This window comes from Protomyctophum parallelum (assembly GCF_964188405.1).
Source record: "Protomyctophum parallelum genome assembly, chromosome: 15".
Classification (NCBI taxonomy): Eukaryota; Metazoa; Chordata; class Actinopteri; order Myctophiformes; family Myctophidae; genus Protomyctophum; species Protomyctophum parallelum.
The window spans coordinates 42901810-42924975 of record NC_139710.1 but is presented as its reverse complement, the minus strand read 5'-3'; the positions used below and the strand labels follow the sequence as shown (position 1 = coordinate 42924975).

General features: G+C 41.8%; 1 protein-coding gene across 5 annotated transcripts in view; it reads right to left on the bottom strand.

Moving 5' to 3' along the window:
- Nucleotides 1–20131, bottom strand: part of gapvd1 (GTPase activating protein and VPS9 domains 1) — a 38736-nt gene extending 18605 nt beyond the window's left edge. The window contains exons 1-12 of one of the 5 annotated variants that reach the window (XM_083784973.1): nucleotides 19971–20131; nucleotides 12835–13053; nucleotides 11550–11817; nucleotides 10817–11389; nucleotides 10456–10539; nucleotides 10200–10334; nucleotides 8073–8268; nucleotides 7371–7451; nucleotides 4565–4722; nucleotides 3962–4091; nucleotides 3347–3472; nucleotides 2645–2818 (exon numbers count right to left, since the gene is read on the bottom strand). In XM_083784973.1, the coding sequence (XP_083641099.1) occupies nucleotides 2645–2818; nucleotides 3347–3472; nucleotides 3962–4091; nucleotides 4565–4722; nucleotides 7371–7451; nucleotides 8073–8268; nucleotides 10200–10334; nucleotides 10456–10539; nucleotides 10817–11389; nucleotides 11550–11817; nucleotides 12835–13019 (2110 nt within the window). In that variant the 5' untranslated portion in view covers nucleotides 13020–13053; nucleotides 19971–20131. The remainder of the gene's footprint in view (nucleotides 1–2644; nucleotides 2819–3346; nucleotides 3473–3961; nucleotides 4092–4564; nucleotides 4723–7370; nucleotides 7452–8072; nucleotides 8269–10199; nucleotides 10335–10455; nucleotides 10540–10816; nucleotides 11390–11549; nucleotides 11818–12834; nucleotides 13054–19970) is intronic. The other 4 variants (XM_083784972.1, XM_083784971.1, XM_083784974.1 and 1 more) reach the window with 4 other exon arrangements.
- Nucleotides 20132–23166: the final 3035 nt, after the last annotated feature.

Sequence of the window (23166 nt, the reverse complement as noted above, 5' to 3'; positions counted from 1 at the left end):
ATTATTATTATTATTAACATTAGTGAGGACCAATTAGGAAGTGGTGAAGTCTTCCTTATGTGTGAGTGTCGTAATGTTTCTTAAACATAGCATAATGTAGACTGTAGACGTTTTTAAATCGGATTAAAAGATTCTGGCCCTGATTTTGTCCAGCAGGGGGCTGAAAACCTGCACCTCTGTTCAATCAATGAAATCGCCTATCATCATCACCTGGGAGGAGTTGATTGCTTTCCACTGATTGAAATTAAAATCGATATTTCAATGTAGTTACTATGCATCATTACAACCCTACTAGTAAACAATAATAGCAATTCAAAGCAGTTGTCCTCAAAACCACACCTCCACCTCCGGAGGGAGCACCGTCATTAGACTGAGGAGAAATAGACAGAAAGAGAGATGCACATACCACATACATACATAAAGAGAGATGCACATACCACATACATACATAAAGAGAGATGCACATACCACATACATACATAAAGAGAGATGCACATACCACATACATACATAAAGAGAGATGCACATACCACATACATACATAAAGAGAGATGCACATACCACATACATACATAAGTGCATGCAATGCAAACACATGCACATTACAAAGGACAGATCGATACAGCCTACTAGTAGCTACACTGCTTGTTGTGCAACTGTGAAGGTACAGGCAAGTCAACATTACGTACAGAATAAATATTTTATGATTTATATCATAAGAATTTTAAATGAATCAATTTCCTCCCCCACAACCCTACTTGTAATCATCTATCAGTTGAGTTGTTGTAACAAGTTCCATATGTGTGCGTGCGCACGTGCGTGTGTGTGTGTGTGTGTGTGTGTGTGTGTGTGTGTGTATTTTTGTTATTTTAGTTGTCTTGTACATTGGAAGTTGTATGAATGTACATTCATACAACAATTCATTACACTTTGTCAATCAAAAACGCTAATCAGCCTAGTAGTTTGTGAGATTAGCTGCAGACGCACAGGTAGACAGACAGACATGCAAAGGCGAAAACATAATCCCCCTTTCCTGGAGATAATAAACATAAATGCATTGTTTCATTCTACAGTACACTGGCAAAGTTAAGGATTAATTTGCATGCAATGCAGGGAAGCAGTACTGCAAGTGGGATAACTCAAACTAAGCTTTGGATATATTCCCTGTGACACCGGGAAGTTTTTAATTACTGAATTTGGTCACCATCTTACAGATAAGTCTTCTATGACAGCCAAACTCATACAGCATACATAATTACTTATTCATACACATTTTGTCAGAGGCATATTGGGACGGTGGAATGAAACAGGGTTTCTCTTTGCTGTACTCTTATGAAAATTACAGATGAAAAGATGAAGCTGATGTGGAAGTACAGTCTGTCAGTGTCTACTTCTTACTTTCATATTAAAGTAAAGCGGAAGTACTGGAACATGTTAATCAAAGTACACTTGTGATTTGCTTCTTTTTACCTTTTTATGAATTTAATGGAATTTCTGAGACAACAGAACAAACACAGTATATTGCGTTCTACTCGGTAAATGCTCTCTCAAAGCTCAAATGCAGCTTTATGTACAGGTACTGGTATGTCAACTAGAGTAGCTGAACTGCAAAAGTACTACACTACGTACTGTTTTGCCCAAGCCAACGTTTTAGAAAAGTTTTTAAAACAAAAACTCAAAGTGAAATGATAACTCCTCTACAGCAATTATGATGTACTTATAATATACTTATCTAAATATGATGCCAAAATGTAAGAATATTTTAAATAATAACAACTACCCTAGCACAAAACTCGCACATGACAAGTCATGAACTTTGGTCTAAGGAGCTGGGGGCTCTGGTAGAGTGACCGGATGGGAACCGCAAGGTTCCCAGTACGAACCCGGACTCCCCCAGAGTTAGTGTCGAAGGGTCCTTGAGCAAGACACTGAACCCCTATTTGCTCCCGATGTGCAGGTTGGTGCCTTGTATGGTTTCCTCCGGCATTGGTGTGTGAACTGTGAATGTGTGTGTGAATGGGTTAATGCAATGCACAATCTCTGTAAAGCGTGCTATATACAGTAAATGCACCATTTAAGGAGCTGAGCAGTCTGGCTGGTCACCAACAGAGAGGCAACTATTGACCTTTGATGGAATATCAGTCTTTAGCCACCAGGGTGTGACATTTACCCAAATTTACATTAGTCAATATATATATATTTTTTGCCAGGTGAAAACCTGGAATACAACAGCTCCTATAATACAAGCGATCTGCAATGCCCTGAAACGCCACCTAAGCCAATGGGAGTCTGAACCACTCGCCAATCCCGTAGTAGTGACCTAGTCGTGATTGGCTGCCTCGTAAGCCATGACACGCTGCACTGCGGAAGTCTGCACCCAAACGAACAAAAACAACGGCTGCGAGTTTGTGACAGAGAAACATACACGTTACAGAAATAAAAGAAGAAAAAAGAAAAAGAAAAGAAAGAAAAGGGGGACACATGCACAACGCAGAGCGCTTGTTTCACCTGGCAGTTAATGATACATGTGTCATTCTTGTTTAAATGGCAACGCATAATATGTATTTTGAGTCTAAGGTGCCTGTTCACCTCGGTTATCACTTTGGTTAATCAAAAGTTGTGTGCATCAACATAAGTAATTTACCTGCTATCTCCTGCAAACGATCCTCGTCCATGTTGGGGTCAAAGTCACTTCCCAGCACGTCAGTGCTCCAAGTCTCGCTGACCGTTTCAGAGATGTCCCGGTCGTCTGTCAAGCCCATCATGTCTCTGATCTCAAACTTGCGTAGCTTATCGTCCAGGTTGTCCTGTGTGGTGGCTGAAGGCCATGAGGGAACCAATGGTCTCATTTAGAAAACATTTTTATGTGCTGTAGTTTTCTCTGTTTTAATATATGTACACATGCCATTTTGGTAAGAACTTGGGCCCCTTCCTTCACAGGTGTTAGCGCTGATACTAATGAAGGCTCAGTTCCATTCTGGTCAAACAGAGTCAGGGTGCTGCTAATGGGCATGTTGGCTCACTGGAAACACTCAGTGGGTCTCAAAGTGTCCTTGAGTGGTCCCAAATGGCCCCATACGGGTGTGTAACTCTGAGAGTGTACAAATGGAACCAAATGAACCTGTAAGGGTACATTTGGTTCCATTGTTACACTCCCAGATTTATGGGCGTCCTTGAAATGAAAAAGTTTGAGAACCACTGCACACTAAATGGAACAGAGCCTTAATTAGTATAATCGGTAACAACTGTGAAGGAAGTAGGGAAGCAGCCCGGAAGTAGGAAGAGTTATTCTGTGTGCATATAGCCCATTTCAGTTTAATTCACACAGCACACATACTGTACACACCCTGTTCATGCTCCAGCAGCTGTAGAGCTTCCACTCCATTGCTACCCGAGGGCCCGGCTCCCAGTTCAGACACAGATTCTCCTTCTAGGTCCAGAGACGACACCGAGTTGGAACGGTTGGATGGCCCTGAGCAGCAGAGAACAGATGTATTCCTTAATAAAAGGCCACTAATATAAAAATAAGGGGGAAATAATGTGTTTTTATTAACAAATTCCGAATCTATGATTAATAATGGTTAGTTTATGGATTCTAAGATTAATATTTTAGTAAGGGTAGGATAGGTGATTTTGTTAAAATAAGGGCTAAATAGCTCTATATTCTGATAGTATGCATTGCTATAGAGCATTGATACTCAAACTCTGGCCTATTTTCAGTTTATTGAAGAGCTGGTGAGATGGGGAGACAATGATTACTATCAATTAAGAAAAACATTTGTTTTAACTTTTAACCAAAAAACATCACTTACCCTACCTTTAATCTAACCACTGGAATTTCAGCATCCTATTATTCTGGGGAACATTTGCCAAAAATAGCAGACCTACAAGCTCAGTTTGCATGCTTGTAGATCTGCCATTTTCAGCAAAGAAATTTGGTTAGCGTGTCCTTCAGACTGACCCTCTGAGATGCCTTCCAGGTTGTCACTGCAGAGAGAGAAGCGCAGTGTTTTGTCTGGTTTGCCGTGCAGCTTGTTGTCATCTGCAGGAGCGTCCCCTGGTGCACTGTCATTCATCTGCAGGTTCAAAACCTATAGTGTGTGGGTAGACAAAGTTACAGCCCTGGTCAGACACACACACAGCCAAATTATTACCTTCCACTTTCAACAATTCATTATCAAGGTTGTTGTTTTTCTTTTCTATGTCAAAATGGGCTCGTGAGAAACGTCTTAGCATGTCCTAAATGTACTTGACCAATAAAGTTATTTTGATAATATAACAGCATGTACTAGAGAGACTAAACCCTGATCATACGGGATGTTCGCCTAAAATAACCAATTTACAAGCCCAACATGGCGAAGCGTTATGATTGGCTATTTTGGGAGGGCAAGTGAAACCATGTTCAAGACCTTGAACATGGTTTTAGAAAATACATCCAACATTATTGCGGTTAAAAGGTTTGTAAAATATTTGTACATCTAAAAAGCACAATAAAAACTACATTGACAGCAACAGTGTCGACCATGTCGTGTGCTGACGAGTACATTAATTCAAGTTCCATTACCTCATTCTCTGACATCATCCCAGGAACCGTCTGAGGGCTGTTTCCCAGTGAGATCACCAGTACCTCCTCTGCCATCACCTCCTGTAGGGACTCTTGTGAGCTGGCCTCTGTCTCCCCCTCCTGGGCGATGTTGGTACGGCTGCGGCTACGAGCGGCTGCTGTGAGAACAAGGAGAGAGACATGCAATTGCATTCTGATGCGTTACTTACTTTCAGGTGGTTTTGTGGGATACAATAATAGGATATGTTGCTGCTGTTAGAGCGCAAAGCAGGTTAATTAAGTCAAATGGGGAATTCCAATCTCCGTGCTTACTTACTTTGAAAGGACCATCCAGTCAGTATTTTGTGTGAAATGAGCAACTCGTGCCACAATAGTATTAGCCAGAGAACAAAATAAATTTAATAATATGAATAATTCATATTATGGCAGCGTTAAATCAGAAAATACATTGTCATTTTTTCACTACTTTACCTGTAATGTAAATTGGTCACGGATTAACCCTATCCATGCAGCATTAAAGTAGCGTTAGAGCAAATGCTATTCTATGCAGTCTAAGCCAAGGGTTCATCGACATGCAGATATCTGTAGAGCTGCCGTGTGTGTATATTATACACATGACAGCTCTGCCCATTACACCTAGTTTTTTTACCCTTCCCACTGAGCTCTCATTAGATAATAGATGTAAACGTAAAGTTTCATATCTGACAAGTACAGAAACACTGAAGTTCAGTATACGCTGTCATTTCTTTAAATACTAAATGACAGAGTTGAATACTGAAACTGAACATTTGTTTTTTCCTACATCCAATCTTACCAAGAAGGTTATCATCATGTACAGTATTACTATGCCGTTATGCTGTATTCAGCATCCTTAGTATTGCTTCTCTGACATTTCTGTCACACGTGCATGCTAGATCTTCTGACGCACCCTCTCCATATGGCCAACAACACATGCCATTGCAATGATGGCTGCTAACTGCCAAGTCCAACTACGCTGAGGCTAGTTGTTATGCTGCTCTAATGGTTATAATGAGCTATAATGAGTTAAGGAAACTATTAGGCTTCATCTATTCTACAGAATAGTGACAAATAGGGGTGGACGGTATAAATGGAATACAATATAAAAAGGTAGAAGCAGCTTTCTGGAGCTTGGTTTTATTGTAGTGTGTTTTTAGAGAAGACAGTTACTCGTTTCCCATTTTTTGCAGTTTCGCAGCACAAACGTTCTTAACCCATTCTGAACGGGAACCCATTTTGGTGTTAGCATCATGTTATGCTTTAGCTATTGAAAAATAGCAGATCTACAAGCTCATATCGCGCCACCGAGTGGCGCGATACGAGCTTGTAGGTCTGCTATTTTTGAAAAATCGAAGAACGACTGACATAGAAAGATAGCTTTATCAGAAAACTGTCAGGATGTAGAAGACGTTTATAGAATCTGATCTCAGGTCAGAATGGGTTAATCACTTTTATACTGTCATACGACGGTGTCACACAAAATAGCCGATCTGCAAGTTTACAAACCTTCACATCACAACACGTGAGCTTGCGGATTTGCTATTTTAGCTGTTTTTTGAAAATGTTGGAACCGAAAATGGTGGTGTTCTATGTGAAATATGTGAAGTAATACAATAATGACAACTGCACAGCAGCCATACCAGTCACAGTGCTTTACCAAGTCCTTCTGAAGCATTTGCAATATTTAAAAATTGTAAGAAAAAGTTACATACCGAATGTGATATATACCATTACCATCTATCAGTGCTTCTAAATTCTACAAGGATATTAAATTGACTCCATACCGTCCAGCCCTAGTGTCACAAGTGCGAGAACACCAATATGAAAGTCCTATTAAAATGAGGGATTCTGATGGACCGGTGTGATGCCAGGTACTGAATCAATGTAGTCATCTTTAAAGGGCCTCACAAAGGCTCATCACGACTAGCATTATTCTGTGATGACCTTTATCGCGCATGTCATTTTAATAGAAGTGGTGTTTTTCAGGATAACTGGTATAATGCCTTGGAGTGTTGACTTGACACGATGACTTTGGCTTTAGTGAGGCCTTCCACAACATAAACCCAATTGAGCAGTCACAGGAGCTCCTGAAACTGCATCCGAAACCACACCATCACAGAGACGGATGGCCCTGACGATTTGATTAGCTTTAGCTCGCCCTGCAGAGGATGAAATGATAGAAGCCATACCAGACAACACCCCACGACATCATGGGCTCTCCATCATTATGAGTGGTCTTTACATTGGTGTTTTCTTGCATTTTAACCTAGGCTCTAAACTAAGGCTTGTTTATACTTAGTATGCAAATTCCACCACAGTACACGACCATGTCGTATGTCAAAAAATACATTTTTGAATTGGCCGGTTGACATTTATACTTGTTATTACACATAAATATCTCTTTTCTGTCATACAAGGCAGGCGTGTGACAAAGTTTAAATAATTAAGCTTTACAATTACAACTAACCAGTACGGAGCTATACATTTAAATAAATACATTTTCTTCAACTCTACCTGGAAATGAATAGCCATATTCAGCTGTATGAGAAAGCAAAAGGCAAACGTTAAAATGAGAAGATGTTAAAAAGCAGAGTGTGGAGAGGAGGGCAAGGCAGGCACATGGACAGAAAGTATGCTAGGCTAGCAGTGCTGGTGAAGCAGCAGGGTGAGTTCAAGCAAAGCTATGGGCTATTGCTGAATGAGAGCACACCAGTTGATGACAGACAAAAATAAACGTATGGTTTTAATTTTCTCCACACGTCTCCAACAGGGATTATGGGCTACCCACCAAAAGGGGTTACTAATGGAATGTGAGCAGACAAGGTGGTTGTTGTGGGGTCCCAGGATGTTATAGCAGCTAAGTGTTGTCCTGGTCGTTGGCAGCAAAAAGAAAAAGTGGGGAAAGAAGGGAGAAAGAGTTGAGGAGATTGAGAGAAAGAAAGAATACAATGTGCTTGAATTATAAATTCAGATTTCATGTATTTTAAGAGTATGTCAGACTAGCACGTATGAGCGGTTATTTTCTAATAGAGGGGGAGTTGCTGCTGCGTCATTTGTCTTAGAAATGCTAATGACGGTAGTCTATGCATCTTTCCATCCACTCCAATTAAAGTGAGTTCATTTATATTTGGTAATTTAATTGGTTGTCATTTCTGTAATTGAGCTCCAATCCAGGCCATGCTAATTATCTTTATAACAAGCTGAGAAGAAGCTCATTAGCTTCCTGCAAAACAAGAGCCTATCAGTAGCCATCACCGCTCGGCTCAACTTGTTTATTTTATTCCTCATTAGAGGAAATATATAACAGTTCTGGTTTCTGCTTCTAGTTGCACATTCTATAATCAGTAACGTACACACTGGACCTCGAATTCTCACATCCGGAAATATTACAGAGAAGTTGCATCACATCCAGAACATTAATAATGCATTGTGAGAGCCCAAGTGTCTAGAAAACGTGAAATAACCACTTGAGAAGATGTGTAGAGCTAACCTATGGGCAGTCTGTTCTTTTTGTTGGCCGGGGTGGTTGCGGGGGAGAGCTGGGGCGTGTTGGATGGTGTGAGTTCCAAGCTGTTGCTCTTCACGTCTCGGGACTGGGGCACATTGGCAAGCTGGGTCTCCAACATCATGTGCTCCTCCTCCCGAAGGTGGTCTCCTGACGCCATGACACCACGCACAAAGTCCACCTGAACAAAGGGACGTGGAAGACATGAGTTCTTTATATTTCATCACATGGCCCTTCGGTCGCATGACACTTTTCACTCAAATGATGGTGCTATATGTCAAAGTGCAAAGGTCATGCGATAAATAAAAAAAAAGGCTTCCAAGATCTTTTCACTGCCTCTGTCACATTTACAGCTTATCAATTATGGGAAGTCAACAGCAGTCTTCCAAAGATGCATGTGGGGTTATAAACACGGGTCCCCTGGTCACAGCCAACGTGTTTCCTGTAGGCGGAGACGACATATCTGCGCTGTACACAGTCAGCTCTTCTACTACATTGAATGGTAGAGTGACTGATGTTAGTCTGCTCAAACGTTACTCTTTTACCTGCTTTTTACGAACACTAACTTTGCAAAGATGCCCAGAACATCGGGATGAACCGGTGTAGTTATGGTATGGTTTTAGGTATGGTACGGTTTATGGCTGCTCCAACAGAGGGGCAAAATTCAACTTTGGAGAGAAACGGAATGTCAAAACAATATACCGCGGTGGCTGAGACCAGAGCCATAGAGTAATGCCTGAGACGAAGCAGTGAACGATCTTACCCAATACCCAATACTGTTGTATGAACACAAGGCTGCTGTACTTTATACCTCATACTAAGCATTTAAAGTATGAGGTATAAAGTACAGCAGCCTTGTATCTTGACATTCTGTTTCTCTCCAAAGTTGAATTTTGCCACTACTGTTGGAGCAGCCATAAACTACACAGGTTCATCCCGATGTTCTGGGCATCTTTGCAAAGTTAATGTTTGTAAAAAGCAGGTAAAAGAGTAACGTTTGAGCTAACATCAGTCACTCTACCATTCAATGTAGTAGAAGAGCCGACTGTGTACAGTGCAGATATGTCAGGAAATACGTTCGCTGTGACCAGGGGACCCGTCTCTGAATGTGTCTGTCTATAGTCTCTCTTTCTAGACAAACAAGTTTATACACGACCAGCTCCTACTCTGTAGCAGTAGAACTGGTTTGTCACCGATTTAAGATGAGATTGGATATGCTTGAGTTACCTTGAAGCCACAAATATTTGGAACCATTTGATCTTTCTATATACAGTACACACCCTGTCTACAATTCCAACCACTGCAGATGTTGGCATGTAGCACAAGATATTGAAACTGCAATTGGAGCTTATTTTAACAAATCTATATGGTACATTACAACATACATTAATGCAATATAATAACTAACACATCTGTAGTGGTTGGAGGCGGTCTCCATACTCTTCCATTGAGAAATATCAGGTAGGAGACACCTACTGGTTGAAATCTAGTACTGCCTTAAGCTCATGAGCACAATATTTGGATGTTTGGAATGGACCCGGGCTGTTTCAACATATAGGGGGGCTGTTTCAACATATAACTGAAAATAAACATTCAAGTAGCTATTTTACTTGAGTATTTCCAAAATGTCCAATACTTTTACTTCTACTGCACTACATCTCAGGCAAATATTGTACTTTTTCTCCACTACACTACACTACACTACACAATATGTGCTTACAATGCAACGCATTGTGAGCTTGTAGATCTGCTTTTTGTTTTTCTATTTAGATTTCAGGGTATACTTACAATATATGTGACACACGGATACAAAACATACCAAAGGAAAATAATATGCCTACATATAAATGTCATATAATCGTAGATCTGCTATTTTCAAAACATTTGAAAACTTGAAATGGGACATTCTGCATAATGAGTACTTTTACTTTTTGTACTGCAAGTACATTTTGATGCCTGTACTTTTACTCAAGTAAATTCCTGACTTATTCCGGAGTATTTCTATAGTGCAGTATTGATACTTTTACTGAAGTAAAACAACAGAGTACTTTTTCCACCACTGCTAGTATTGTATTTGTTTCCAAGTGCTAAACAGCAGTGTGTGTCACCTACCAGATAAAGCAGCTGATTATGTGACATATACACCACAGTCCTGCTGAGGCCTTCAAGTAAGTTCATCGACGACATGGGCGGAGTCTCCACAGCTCTCCCACCAATCACCACGTCCAAAAAGGCTGCTACACAACTCTGGAGACACAACCCACAAGGACAACATACTGAAAGGAGTTGTCAATATCATGCATAATTACAAACACTGAACGGGTTCAATATTTTAAACAGAAGGACATTTTTTATGCGTGGTGCTCACTTTATCAAATTTGGACAAACTGCTCTTCCTCCTGGGGTCTCCGTCATCATCAGCCATTGCCAACTGTTGCAGAAGTTGCCCAACCTACAGTATAAGACAAAAGGAATAGTGTATTGGACATCTTGCATTTCGTTTGCAATTGTATTCAATTCAATTTAGGCAACAACAGAAGTATACATTAGAGGTTAAATTATCCATTCATATCTGTACTCAAAGGACAACACATTATTATTGAAGACACATGTTCCTGTGTTGCCCTGCCCTGTTTTTGCCTCTGTGATTAAAGTTATTTAATAACTTATTCCATGACAAATGAGGCCGTGTGCATTAACGTAGTCATGCAGTCGCTCCCGCAACAGACCTGCATGAGGTTGAAGCGGGCCACTTCGTTGATGGGGGCGTCTGAGATGATCCCGTACTGCTCAGGGTTGACTATAGCCGGGCAGATGAAGCACGTCAGCAGGAGGTCCGTGCACATGGTGCGCACCTCGCCCACCTCCAGGCTCTCTACACACGACAGAGTCTTGTACATCTGCGACACGATCCAGCGCAGGCTGTGAGGAAAGCAATAGGTGTTCTGCTTCAGGTAGCCGATGAACTTGTTGACGAGGGTTACGAGCTTGGCCTCGTTGGCCTCCACGGCCGCCTGCACCCACTGCCTGTAGGCGTCGGAGCCCTTCTCCCCGTAGCGCGCCTGCTGGGCCGGCGTGAGGCGCTCGGTGACCTTGGACGGGTCCGTCTCCAGGTGGTCCTCGTCCTCCACCAGCAGCTGCATGATGGGCTCGTGGAGGGTGGCGGTGAGGAAGAGCTTGGCCGAGTACAGGCCCTCGGAGAAAAGCTTGAACAGGATGCTAAAGGCACAGGTCCCGCGCCGCAGCAGACGCCGAGGGTTGTCGCTCTCCTTCAGCTCAAACTCAATCAGATACCGCAGAACCTAGAAACGGACGGAAAACGCACACATCAGGCTAAGACGAGACAGAATCCAGCAGGATGACACATTTCCAACTTCAAAAAGTGTTAATGCACCTCGCATCGACTTAGATAATGTTTGTCATACGAAAAAAAGCGTAGTGAGCAGTAAGCAGGGTCCTCACCTGTAGCAGGTAGCTCTCATCCTCTTGCATAATACAGTTGCCATAGAGTGATGTGAACACTGTATGGATGACACCCTGGGTGTGCTCCTGGTTCAACCTCTCTCCGGCAACCAGGCAGGATGCCACGAGTCTGGGGTTCTCCCTCAACCTAGCCAGGAACTCGCCATATATGCTCTCCTGGAAGCCCAGAGTCTTGTAGCCATCAATAAACTGTGTGTCCTCCAGAACTTTCGCATGTTGGCAGCATTCAGCAGGAGAAGCTTCCGCACTGTTAGTATAAGGATGTTACATTATTATTGGAGAATAAGGCTCAGCACAGCCCTAGCAGGATGTTTTCACAGAGCTACACAAGGCTCGGCCTGCTGATCTTCAGTTAAACTGACACCACAGTGAACCACATGCTGACTGATCAAAGAGCTCCTTCTGACTCGGCAGCTTTCCTTCAGGACAACTGATCTAAGCTGTGGTCTGGTGCTTCTAGTTTATATTTAGACCAAGACTTATGCAATTAAAAATAAAAACATTACATCAGACAGTCACATCAAGTAAATAAGATGTCTTCAGTTTTTGGATGTGAACTTAAGTCCACCATTTCATTAATCACTCCAGAGTGGGTTTGTACTTTTCTCTTCCTGACTTTGCTACTTTGTGGATGTGTAATCAACCTGTTAGTTAACAGTTAAAGTCCTTGCAGACTGGACGTGATTTTCGGAAAACCGGAAAAAAAACACAGCTAAAAATCCGAAAAACGCAGCAGTGTGCAGGGACCTTTAGTGTGTCTACAGCTAAATTAATATATTGAGTTTAGCTTCCATAAATATAGCGCTTCCATATAGTGCTTTTTTAGTACTCAAATAAATAGGTACAGTTTTACAAGTTAACATGAATATGTAATTGTGAGCTATATCTAATTAGTGACTGATCGGTAAGATTATGTATTCAGAACACTACAAATATCAATGCTGGTATGGTGGATTTCCTCAAAATCTGCTACTACGGTAGTTGTTATATCAAACAAACTTGATTTTTGTCATTCTTGTAGCCCTAATGGATAAAAACTAAATATAACCTTTCTTTAGTAGAGTCCTATACTCTTCACTTCAATATGAATAAAAAGCTGTGTCTGTTGTCATAAGGGGTGCCTTATTATCATTCAATGACCATTCCCTTTCCTCTGGTAGTAGACAGAATCTAGCTAAGTTAGGCTAGTTGGTTTGGTCAGTTAGGTTAAGTCACTATGATCATCTACTGTACTTGTATTACTCAATGTGAACATATGTCAGACCTGGTGAGAATGAGGCGGTCGAGGTTGATCCTCTGCTGCTTGGCGATCCAGGCGGCCCGGTATAGCCTCTCCGCAGTCTTCAGCACATCGCCATTGAGCCGCTGGATCAGCTGCTTTTCAGAGGCCACATACAGTCGCTCCTGCTTCAGGTGGTGGGCCAGAGTGTGGATGTCTGGCTTCACCATCTTCACCAGCTCAGGCAGGCAGAGAGGCAAAGAACTGGAGTACAGGAAGAGACAAAACAGTCGGATGAAGTGGGAACACAGAATGACAGGACCTTATGCAAAACCAGACCAAGGGCTCTAATTTCGTCCATGCTAAACCCCTTATCCCTAAACTACTTTGCCTTTTTTCACTATTTTGAAAAACATTGTTGAATAGATAAAATAGCCTACATCGACACGTTGTGAGCTTGTAGAAACAAAAATGTTTTTCAAAATAGTATAAATAGGGCAAAGTAGTTTAGGGATAAAGGGTTTAGAATGGACAAAAATAGAGTCTTAAGGCCCTGCAAGCAAATCGGTAACCAGAAGGCTCATCCCAAAACACACTCTGCGATATTTTTTCCCACCGACCGCAAGCCGGGGCAATTCTTGTATTCGTTTTACGGAGGATAAGATTAGAAATACGTTTAGGGTTAGGTATAGTTCTACTGGGGTTAGGTTTTGGCACCATTTTACTGAGGTTAAGTTTAGGAATAAGGTTAGGTTTAGGCATAGTCTACTGATGTTACGTTTAGGAATAATAAATACCAGGTAGAGAGTAGACCACTTCGAGGACACTATGTTTGCACCTGGGCAACTGTGTTTTGGGGCGAGCAGAGCGTTTGGTATTCAGCAAATCAGTAGGGTTAATCCACCACCTGGTCTGCCTAACATAGCAGACCAGACCCAAATATCTCTTCTTTTTTCCATTTTAAGACATTTGTCTGGAAGATCTCCATTGAGAATGGCTGGGGTGTGCAATGTGCATCCCTTATCGGCTGAATGAATACTGATCCAATTGCCTGCAAAGTTGCTTGAATTGTAATACCAATTGAGCCTTGTCACACCATAATGAGGCCATGGATTTGGTCACTAAAATCAGTAGGGTTCATCCCCAGGGGGCATGAAGGGAATCGGGACACAGGCAATTCCATTGCAATCCAGTCTATATAGTATATCTAGTTTGGGACCAAAATGTTGGACACATTGACAGACCAACCTTGCCATCTCTAGAGCCCTGTCACTAGCCTAGTCTATGGAAACAAACAGAAACCAGGACATTTTGCCATAGATTTAATCGCCCATGTATTGTATCGTCAACCATGTATCGTGAAATTCGTGATACGTATCGTATCGCTGTTAAAATGTATCGTTACACCCCTAATAGATTAGATTACATACATTTTAAACCAATGCAAAGATTAAAAACAAAATGTTTTCCATAGGCTCTTTTCAGGTAAGAAATAAATGTGCAGTACGAAGTACCATGGGCACTGGAGATTCAATATAGCAGATTATGTAAATCAAAAAACATAAATGTTAAAAAGTCCCGTTTCCTGTACAGTACAGTGTTTTGTACACATTCAGGATTTTAAATGATACATAGAATCCAATCAAACTCATCATCATGATGTCCATGTCCACTTCATACAAGGCGCACACGCACTCACACTCTTTCCCAAATATATAGCCAGGACACTCAAAGAAGACTGTTCGCATGAAATTTAAATGATTTCCAGCCGATTTCGGCACACAGAAATCTCTTTGTGGTAGGATAACATGGTACACAAACCCTGGAGTTAGGATACTATCATACTGGGATGTGAATGGGAAGAGATTACAAAACTGTCCACGGTGTCAAAATGATTTATAAGAAACAAGACGACAATCATAACGGCATGGCTAATACAACCAGACAGGCTGAACATTTAAATCCCTTATAAAAGTGACAATATGTATATTTTTGATTATTATTTTATACTAGGGATCAACCAATTTTCATGGCTGATACCTATTAGTGGTGATCAAAGAGACCATCCATCCATTCATCTTCAACCGCATATCCATAGTCGGGTCGCGGGGGCCAGAGAGCTCCAGACATTCCTCTCCAGCGCGGTACAGCGACTGCAATATCGCCCCTGCCGCTCCGATTCACCGCCTGATCTCCTTCTCCGTCCTCCCCTCATTCGTGAACAGGACCCCGAGATACTTAAACTCCTTCACCTGGGGTAATGTCTCATAACCTACTTGGACTGCATAATCCATCAGTTTCCTGCTGAGAATCATGGCCTCAGATATGGAGACGCTGATCCTCATCCGAGCAACCGTACACTTGACTGCAAACCGGTCCAGTGAGAGCTGATGATCTCTTTGATTCGGAGAATCAAAGAGACCGATAGCTGATATTAAAAAGCAATATTAATTAATTTAAATTATATTATATATTTTTTTAATTGTCAAAGTTTACAGTAACACAAAACAGCATTCTTTAAATGCATTTAAGAATATGTATCAAAACGGGAAAAATACAATTATAAGTGCGGGGAGCTTCTATTTACTGCATTTACTGCATATTTACTGCAATGCACTCTTTTCAGGACTGCCTAAGAAAACGACTGACAGATTACAACTTGTCCAAAATGCAGCAGCTAGAGTTTTAACTAGAACTAAGATGAGAGAACATATTACTCCAGTTTTGGCATCACTGCACTGGCTTCCGGTTGTTTTTAGGATTGATTTTAAAATTCTTTTACTGGTCTATAAAGCTCTCAATGGTCTCGCACCTCCGTACCTCCGTGACTGCCTACCTACTACTAGATATGTCCCTAACCGCCCCCTCAGGTCCTCCAATGCTGGCCTACTTGAAGTGCCTAAAAGAATGTGCACAAAGAAATATGGTGAGGCAGCTTTTTGCTTCTACGGCCCAACAGCCTGGAATAAACTTCCATTCGAGCTCAGACACGCACCCTCTGTAGACATTTTTAAATCTCAACCCAAGACTCACCTCTTCACTCTTGCTTTTAGTTGAGTTTTACTATGCACGTTCCTACCCTGCCCTGACTGACTTGCTGCATGTGGTGTTTTTATTAGTTTTTATTTATTTTATGTTCTTATATTCAATTTTGTTCTTTGCCATTGTTCTATCATTTTAACTACTTGTGTTTTATTGTATTATATTTTTATTTTTATTTTTGTGTCCTGCCCTGTGAAGCACTTTGAGCTGCATTTATGTATGAAAGGTGCTATACAAATAAAGTTTATTATTATTAGTTTATTATTTAACAATTTCTTATGAATTGAACTGAAATTTTAAAGAAAAATACTATACCCTATTACCCTCAAATGTTTGCTCTATCAAATGCAACTATTATTATAATTAGCTCCCACTTAGCATTTCTTATAAACTGAATTAAAAATAAAACGTGACAAAACAGTTCCTCAAAATCGATTTTTGCAATGATTTCCGATATCGGCACCGATAATCCGCTGTTGCCAATAAACCGTCGATCCCTATTATATACTTTTGAATCTAGAGAGTGACACTGAATGCGCAATTGACAGAGAGACGGGCAGCAAAGCTTGTGGCTTATTTCTAACCCATTATGTTTTCAGATACATATTTTAGCGTGAGGATCACGTTTAAAACGAGTAATACCCTACCCTGTCTGGACTAGTGGACTCTGGATGTCATCTTGAATGAGATTAAAAACGGAGTAGTTCTGTAATATAATCAACATCAGCCATGTTTGGAGGAACTTACAGCAATGGGAATCAAACAGGTGAATTAAATCAAGCTTAATTTTTATTCATGCAGGACTCGACACGTCAGAGATCACAGATATGGTCTAAAAGTATGCCCCCTTATTTAAATTGAAAGCGAGATCAATCAGCAGGGAACTCTAAAGCAGAAGAGAAAACAGAAGAGAAACCAGCCAACAGAGGGTGGGTGGGAATGCACAGTTCTCAACCTTCAGAGTTATGCGAGATATGGAGAGCCATCAAATGGAAATGATCAACTATTTATTTTCTACTTCTGGGTCATGAAATGATGCAGCTGAAAATCACAAAGCAATGCTTTGAACTAAGTCGTTTGGTACACTACCCAGTACCCACTGGCCATTCTTCGGCTTCACACAACATGGAGGCACGCACATGCGTGAGCAGGTGCGCGCATGCACATGCGTACACACACACACACACACACACATGGAGGCACGCACATGCGTGAGCAGGTAGGCGCACGCACGCACATGCGTACACACACACACACACACACACACACACACAGGTTTCACTTATACACTGATACAGTAGGTATATACAGTATATTTCAGAGGTAATGTCCCATTTTCACTTCCCATAACATCACCTTCTGAGAAGATTGCGTAGCCTAGTACACACAATTAAAGAGCATAGATGTGACCTGAGCTACAAATATGTAGGGATGGATGATGATATGACATTTCTGGCCGATATCGAAATCCGTATCCAATATAATTAATTGTTATGGCCGATAATCGATATAAACCAATGTCGATAGGAGAATATTGGGAATGGCCCATATCCCAACATAAACAGCTTGAATGTAGTATTTGGGGGAATAGTTAAAAGAGGCCTTCCCAGTAGGTTTGTATTCTGAATCAGTGGTGAGAAGTGGCCTTTTCAATCAAAACATATTAGAGGACCAATCAAATGTGCTAACTCCCTCTGCTGCCAACACTATGGACTCTTTCAACTCCTTTGCCATTATCTGCTCGTCATGTGACTGGGTGGGTTACCTGACATACTTAAAATGAGGCGAATGGGAGCAGCATACAAGTCCAAGACATTTGAAGGTGTGTGCAGGCTAAAACGTAGTTGTTGCTCCTTTAACCATGGGTGCACCACAGTGTTGCCATTTTTTAGGGCAGAACCACGCAAATGCATGTGCGGCCACGCTAGACCGTGTTCCCCTCAATTCATGAGCTGCAATGGCTACTTTGCATGACGGGTTTATAGAGTGCAAATATGTGTCCTCACTCCTCACACTGTCATGGTATATAAGCAACACAGCATTACTGTGCTGCTGCCAGTATCCCATCTGCTGCACGCAACAAGAATGCCTCAGCCACCGTCAAAGAAGATAAAGATACTTCGTTGAGTTCGTTCAAAGCAAACTTTTTTGTTTCAGCTCCTATAATTCAAGGCATTCCTTAAGATTTACAATTTGACTAAAATTTATATAAAAACCAAAAATTAATATAAAAACTTGTAATAATTTCCTATACAAACATGTTTCCTACTATTAACAGGCTACACCCGTGAACCTTAAAATAACCGTAATGTGCTTAACGTGCCCAATGCCCATGTCTGAACCTGCGGTTCCTCTCATATCAGTAGGGTAAAACTAACCTGTCTTATGACGGTGTGTGCTGTGTGCATGTGACGCCATTAAAAAAGCACTAGTCTGTCTTTAACCACTTAAACCACAGCATCCGTATTCTGGGGTGGGGGGGGGGGGGGGGGACAACTTTTTAAAATGGCAGATCTACAAGGTCACACAAGACACAACGTGTGATGCGAGTTTGTAGATCTGCTATTTTTGACATACAGATTTGGTGTTGAGGGAAAAAAGCAGCCTATGGTCGGAATGGAAGGTTTAAGTGGTAGAAGTGACATGTTATTAGAAAGTAATCTCTTCAAAGGGGAACAAAAGTGCAGAGAAGACAGTGTTACCTAAAGTTAATATATGGCACATATGCATTTGCATATATATCAGAAATGGCTAAGTTGAAACTTATGGAGCTCAATGATCTCCAAGACATGCTCCTATAAGTAAATGACAACATTACAAACAAAGCAATGAGCACCCCTAGCAATGGTTCGGCTTTCCCTACAAAGAAGAGTGAATTATAACACAAAAAAAATTCCAGGTAAAAATATTTATGCAATACTCAAAGTTCTGCAGAAAATAGCCAACAATGACATTTGCAGAGAGGGACATGATAACAATGTAGTCTCCAACATGGTGCAATGCAAGCTAGTCTACACTCTACAGGTATGCGCATGCATAAAGTGAATGGCAAATCGAGTGGCAAAGTGAGTTTAACATTGTTTAACGTAGTTTAATGCAATCAAATAGCCTATAACTTTTCTGTTTGGATGTATGGGCTGTCAAGGCCACTCAGTAGGTATTTCCCCATAACTTCTGGGTTTGATGATGATGTCACACGCATACCCTCTATAGTATAGCAGCCAACCAACCAATGAGTAGCACCAACAAGCTTTTAAAAAATAATAACAATTTTCAAGAATTGAAAACAGTGGTCCCAAGCTACAACAGAAGCTTTGCTTAGACTAGCACAATATCTGGCAAGAGATGTCAGAAAATATGTGTTTTTTTTTGTTCGTTTTATGTTTGACGTGTACCATTATAGTAACGATCATCATCATGTCATCATTTGAAGTTAGCAGAAATACTGTTATAGCATTGTATTTAGGCTTTTTTTGGCTACATCATGCCAGTGTTGTTGGCTTTAAGTAAATGTAATGCGTCTTTGTGTGACTGTGAGCATAAACCATAACACACGCTGCCCCGCCTAAATCAGGAGAGGGGTGCATATGATCCGATGACTTTCCGAAGATTAAAAAAAAAAAAGCATTGTGCGGTAGTAACCTATATCGGATACCCCTCATCATCCGTGTTATATAGTTTATTTAAGCACCACCAGTGATGAGTAATGTATCCATTGTGCCAGGTCAGCCCTTCAGAGGAAATGAGCTGAGTTAACTTAACATTAGCCAGCTATAGTGTGGCTGATGTGCTGCTGAGGTGGTTTTAAAACGAATATCAAATCAAACTCAACTGCTACGTCAGATTAACGTTACCATGCATGGTGAAGACCACCGAAAATGTTAATAGCACATCTGTGTACTGCCTGTCAACCAAGCTGGGGACGATCGAAAACAAGCGGTGGCTTATGTTGTTTGGGTGATGAGTCAACTGGCTAACCTAACATCACCCTGCTAACGTTAACCAAGCTATAGCTAAGGTTAGCTAGCTTAAAAAAAACAAGGTAAGCTAAAATTGCTACGTTAGCTTGGCTAATGTTACAGACTGCACAGTACTCTGGTGAAGGCCAGCGACGTGTTTTAGTTAATTTAACAACTTACCGAGTATAGCTATGGTCTATTGGCTGTACAGTTTCTTTAAACGCTGCTGATCATCAGATTTCCCAAAGAACAGCTAACTGTTTCCAGTATAGACGATGGTGTTGGTGTATCTCCCTGGCTTTGGCTATTGGGCTTCTCTCTGCAGTCAGTGGCGAACACAGAGCTAGCTGTCATTTGCTGTCATCACGAGGAGACCTGCGCAACCCGCATGCGCAATGGCAACATGCTACCGCAAAGGCTCACGGTTGTTGTAGTAAACAGACAGGTTGCTTGACGCTTGACGTTGGACGTAAGTGTGTTTGTTTCGTTTGCAAATAATATTAATTCATAATTATATTAATTTGTTTTGGGAGGCAGACTTTATGGGGAGGAGCCATATGATTCCTTCCAAACCATTTGAGCCCGAGGCCTACAGTATTGGGGAAGGTTATCTCTAAACTCCTTTTAGGATTGGGAAAGTCAACAAAACAACACACACCACACAAGTCATTCTTAAGTGGCACAGCGGCTATGTAGCCCTATTTCTATGCTATGTAGTCGCGGGATTGGCTTTATCAGACCAGAATTATGACAATGCCATTAAAATGCTTACCAGTCGTTTTGGGCGCAAATATCTAATAATGAATGAACATGAACAAACTGTTAAATCTGACTCCAGTTAAAAGGGCCACAGATGTCTGTGATTGCATTACGCAAACTGTATGATGACATTGAGATACAAGTAAAGAAGCCTAGATTCAATATCCGGAACAGGCACTGTCACTACAACAGGCCAAGTTGCGTCTCTCACACACACACGCCCAGTGTAACAAGCTAAGAAACGGTGTAATTGCCATGACCAAATCAGCCAAATGTAACTTTATCAATGATAAAGCCGAAGAAATCAAAAACAATCCTCGGGAGCTATGGAAGTTACTAAACAACCAACTAGGCTGTGGTCGGAAACTAAAAACCAGGTTTACTAACATAAACATCAAATCGAATAACACCCTCATCACTGACAAACTCGATGTAGCCAACCACTTGAACATCTTCTTTACAAACATTGCAACAAAGCTGGTTAGCAAACTGCCCTCCCACTCTGGGCGTTTTGGTGTAGAGCACATCAAAGCCTTCTACAAAAACCTTGGTGTTTGTAAAGATGATTTTAAAATGGCAATGGTAACAACCGAGGAGGTACTTAAAAAACTGAGTGCCCTCCAACCCCACAAGGCCACTGGCCATGACAATATTCCCTCCAAATTTCTCAGAGACTCAGCCTTTTCCATAGCTCCAGTCATCACCCACATAGTTAACCTCTCCATCAAACAGGGACAGGTCCCCCAAGATTTTAAACTGGCCAAAGTAACCCCCTTGTACAAAAAAGGGAGTAAATTAGAACCCGGCAACTACCGCCCTATTTCTATTCTAAGCTCCATCTCGAAAGTGATGGAAAAAATAGTCTATGAACAGGTTGAAAAGTATCTTGCCACTAATAAATTGCTGTACGAGTTCCAATCTGGTTTCAGAACATCCCACTCCACTGACACATGCCTCCTCTATTTGAGCGACCACATCAAACACGAGGTGGATGCTGGAAAATACTGCGGCATGGTCATGCTGGACCTCCAAAAGGCTTTTGACACCGTGAACCACTCCATACTGGTTAACAAGCTTAAAGCTATTGGTTTTGATAGCACATCAGTGAGCTGGATGCAATCCTACCTGGAGGGGAGAGAACAGATGGTGGAGGTGAACGGAACACTGTCCCCTCCCCTCCCAGTGAGCTGTGGCGTCCCACAAGGAAGCATACTAGGGCCTTTACTGTTCCTAATTTATGTTAACGACATGACTTCAGCTTGTGACTGCAACTTGTTCCTGTTCGCAGATGACTCAGCACTGCTGGTCTCGGACAGGAACAAACTGCAGGTTGAAAAGACCCTCAGCTCTGAACTCGGTAGAATCTGCACCTGGCTCGCTGATAACAAACTATCCTTACACCTGGGAAAAACTGAATCCATCCTCTTCGGATCAAATAGTAAACTCAGCAAGGCAGATGGCTTCTTGGTTAGAGTGGGTGACAATATTATCACACGAAAAGATCAAATTACCTACCTAGGTTCCATCCTGGAGGCCAATCTTTCCGGTGATAAAATGGCCACCAACGTAATCAAAAAGGTCAATCAAAGAACAAGATTCCTTTACAGGATCTCCTCACTGGTCAGCAAAAACACCTTGAAGACCTTAACAGGAGCCCTCGTACAAGGTTTCTTTGACTATGCATCCACCTCTTGGTACCACAGCACCTCAAAGGCCCTTAAAACAAGGCTCCAGACCTCCCAAAACAAACTGGTCAGGCTCCTACTTGGCCTCACCCCCCGAACCCACCTCACCCCTGCCCACTTTGACAGGCTGGGATGGCTTAGGGTCGTCGACAGAGTACAGCATCTTGCAATGGGTCTGGTCCACAAGATTCGATACACCACCAAGATACCCATGTACCTGTCTAAATACTTCCTTAATGTAAACGAAGTCCACACCCACAACACCAGAGGGAGTGCAACAAACCATGTACAACCCAGATTCGGCACAAACAAGGGACAAAATTATTTTCGCTCCTATGCCACCAAAATGTGGAACGCCCTACCAACAGTCATTAAGACATGTGAATCCCTTGACTCCTTCAAAACCGCTCTCAAAGGGCACCTACGGATGGCTGCAATTCGAAACTGGCCTCTGTAAAATCTGAATCCCCCCCACCCCCCCACCCCCCCACCCCATTTTCCCTCACTGTATATTGTATCTTTTCCCTTTTTTGCTTCCCATATGATGAATTCCTGTTCTGTTCTTTAGCTACATAGAAATGTCTATTTGTATGTCTCTAAATGTTTGTATGTCTTTAAATGTTTTGATGAATTGAACAATGTGGACCCTGTTGTAAACAAGTGTAATGCTTAATTGGGTCGTCCACTCACAGTTGACAGTCTTTGTGTGTCAATTGAGTGCGATGAGGTGACCACAGACAGGTGTGCCAAGGCTGGAAGCTGGGAGGAAAGCCGACGCCCACACACAGCCACAGTATGGCAACACAGAGCCACATACTGTGACAGTACCCCCCTCTTAAGGGACGGCTTCCAGACGTCCCACAATGCAGATCAGGAACACGAAGCAGGGAGGGTGGAGGGGGTCCGGAGGAGGGAGACCAGGGCAAGGGACT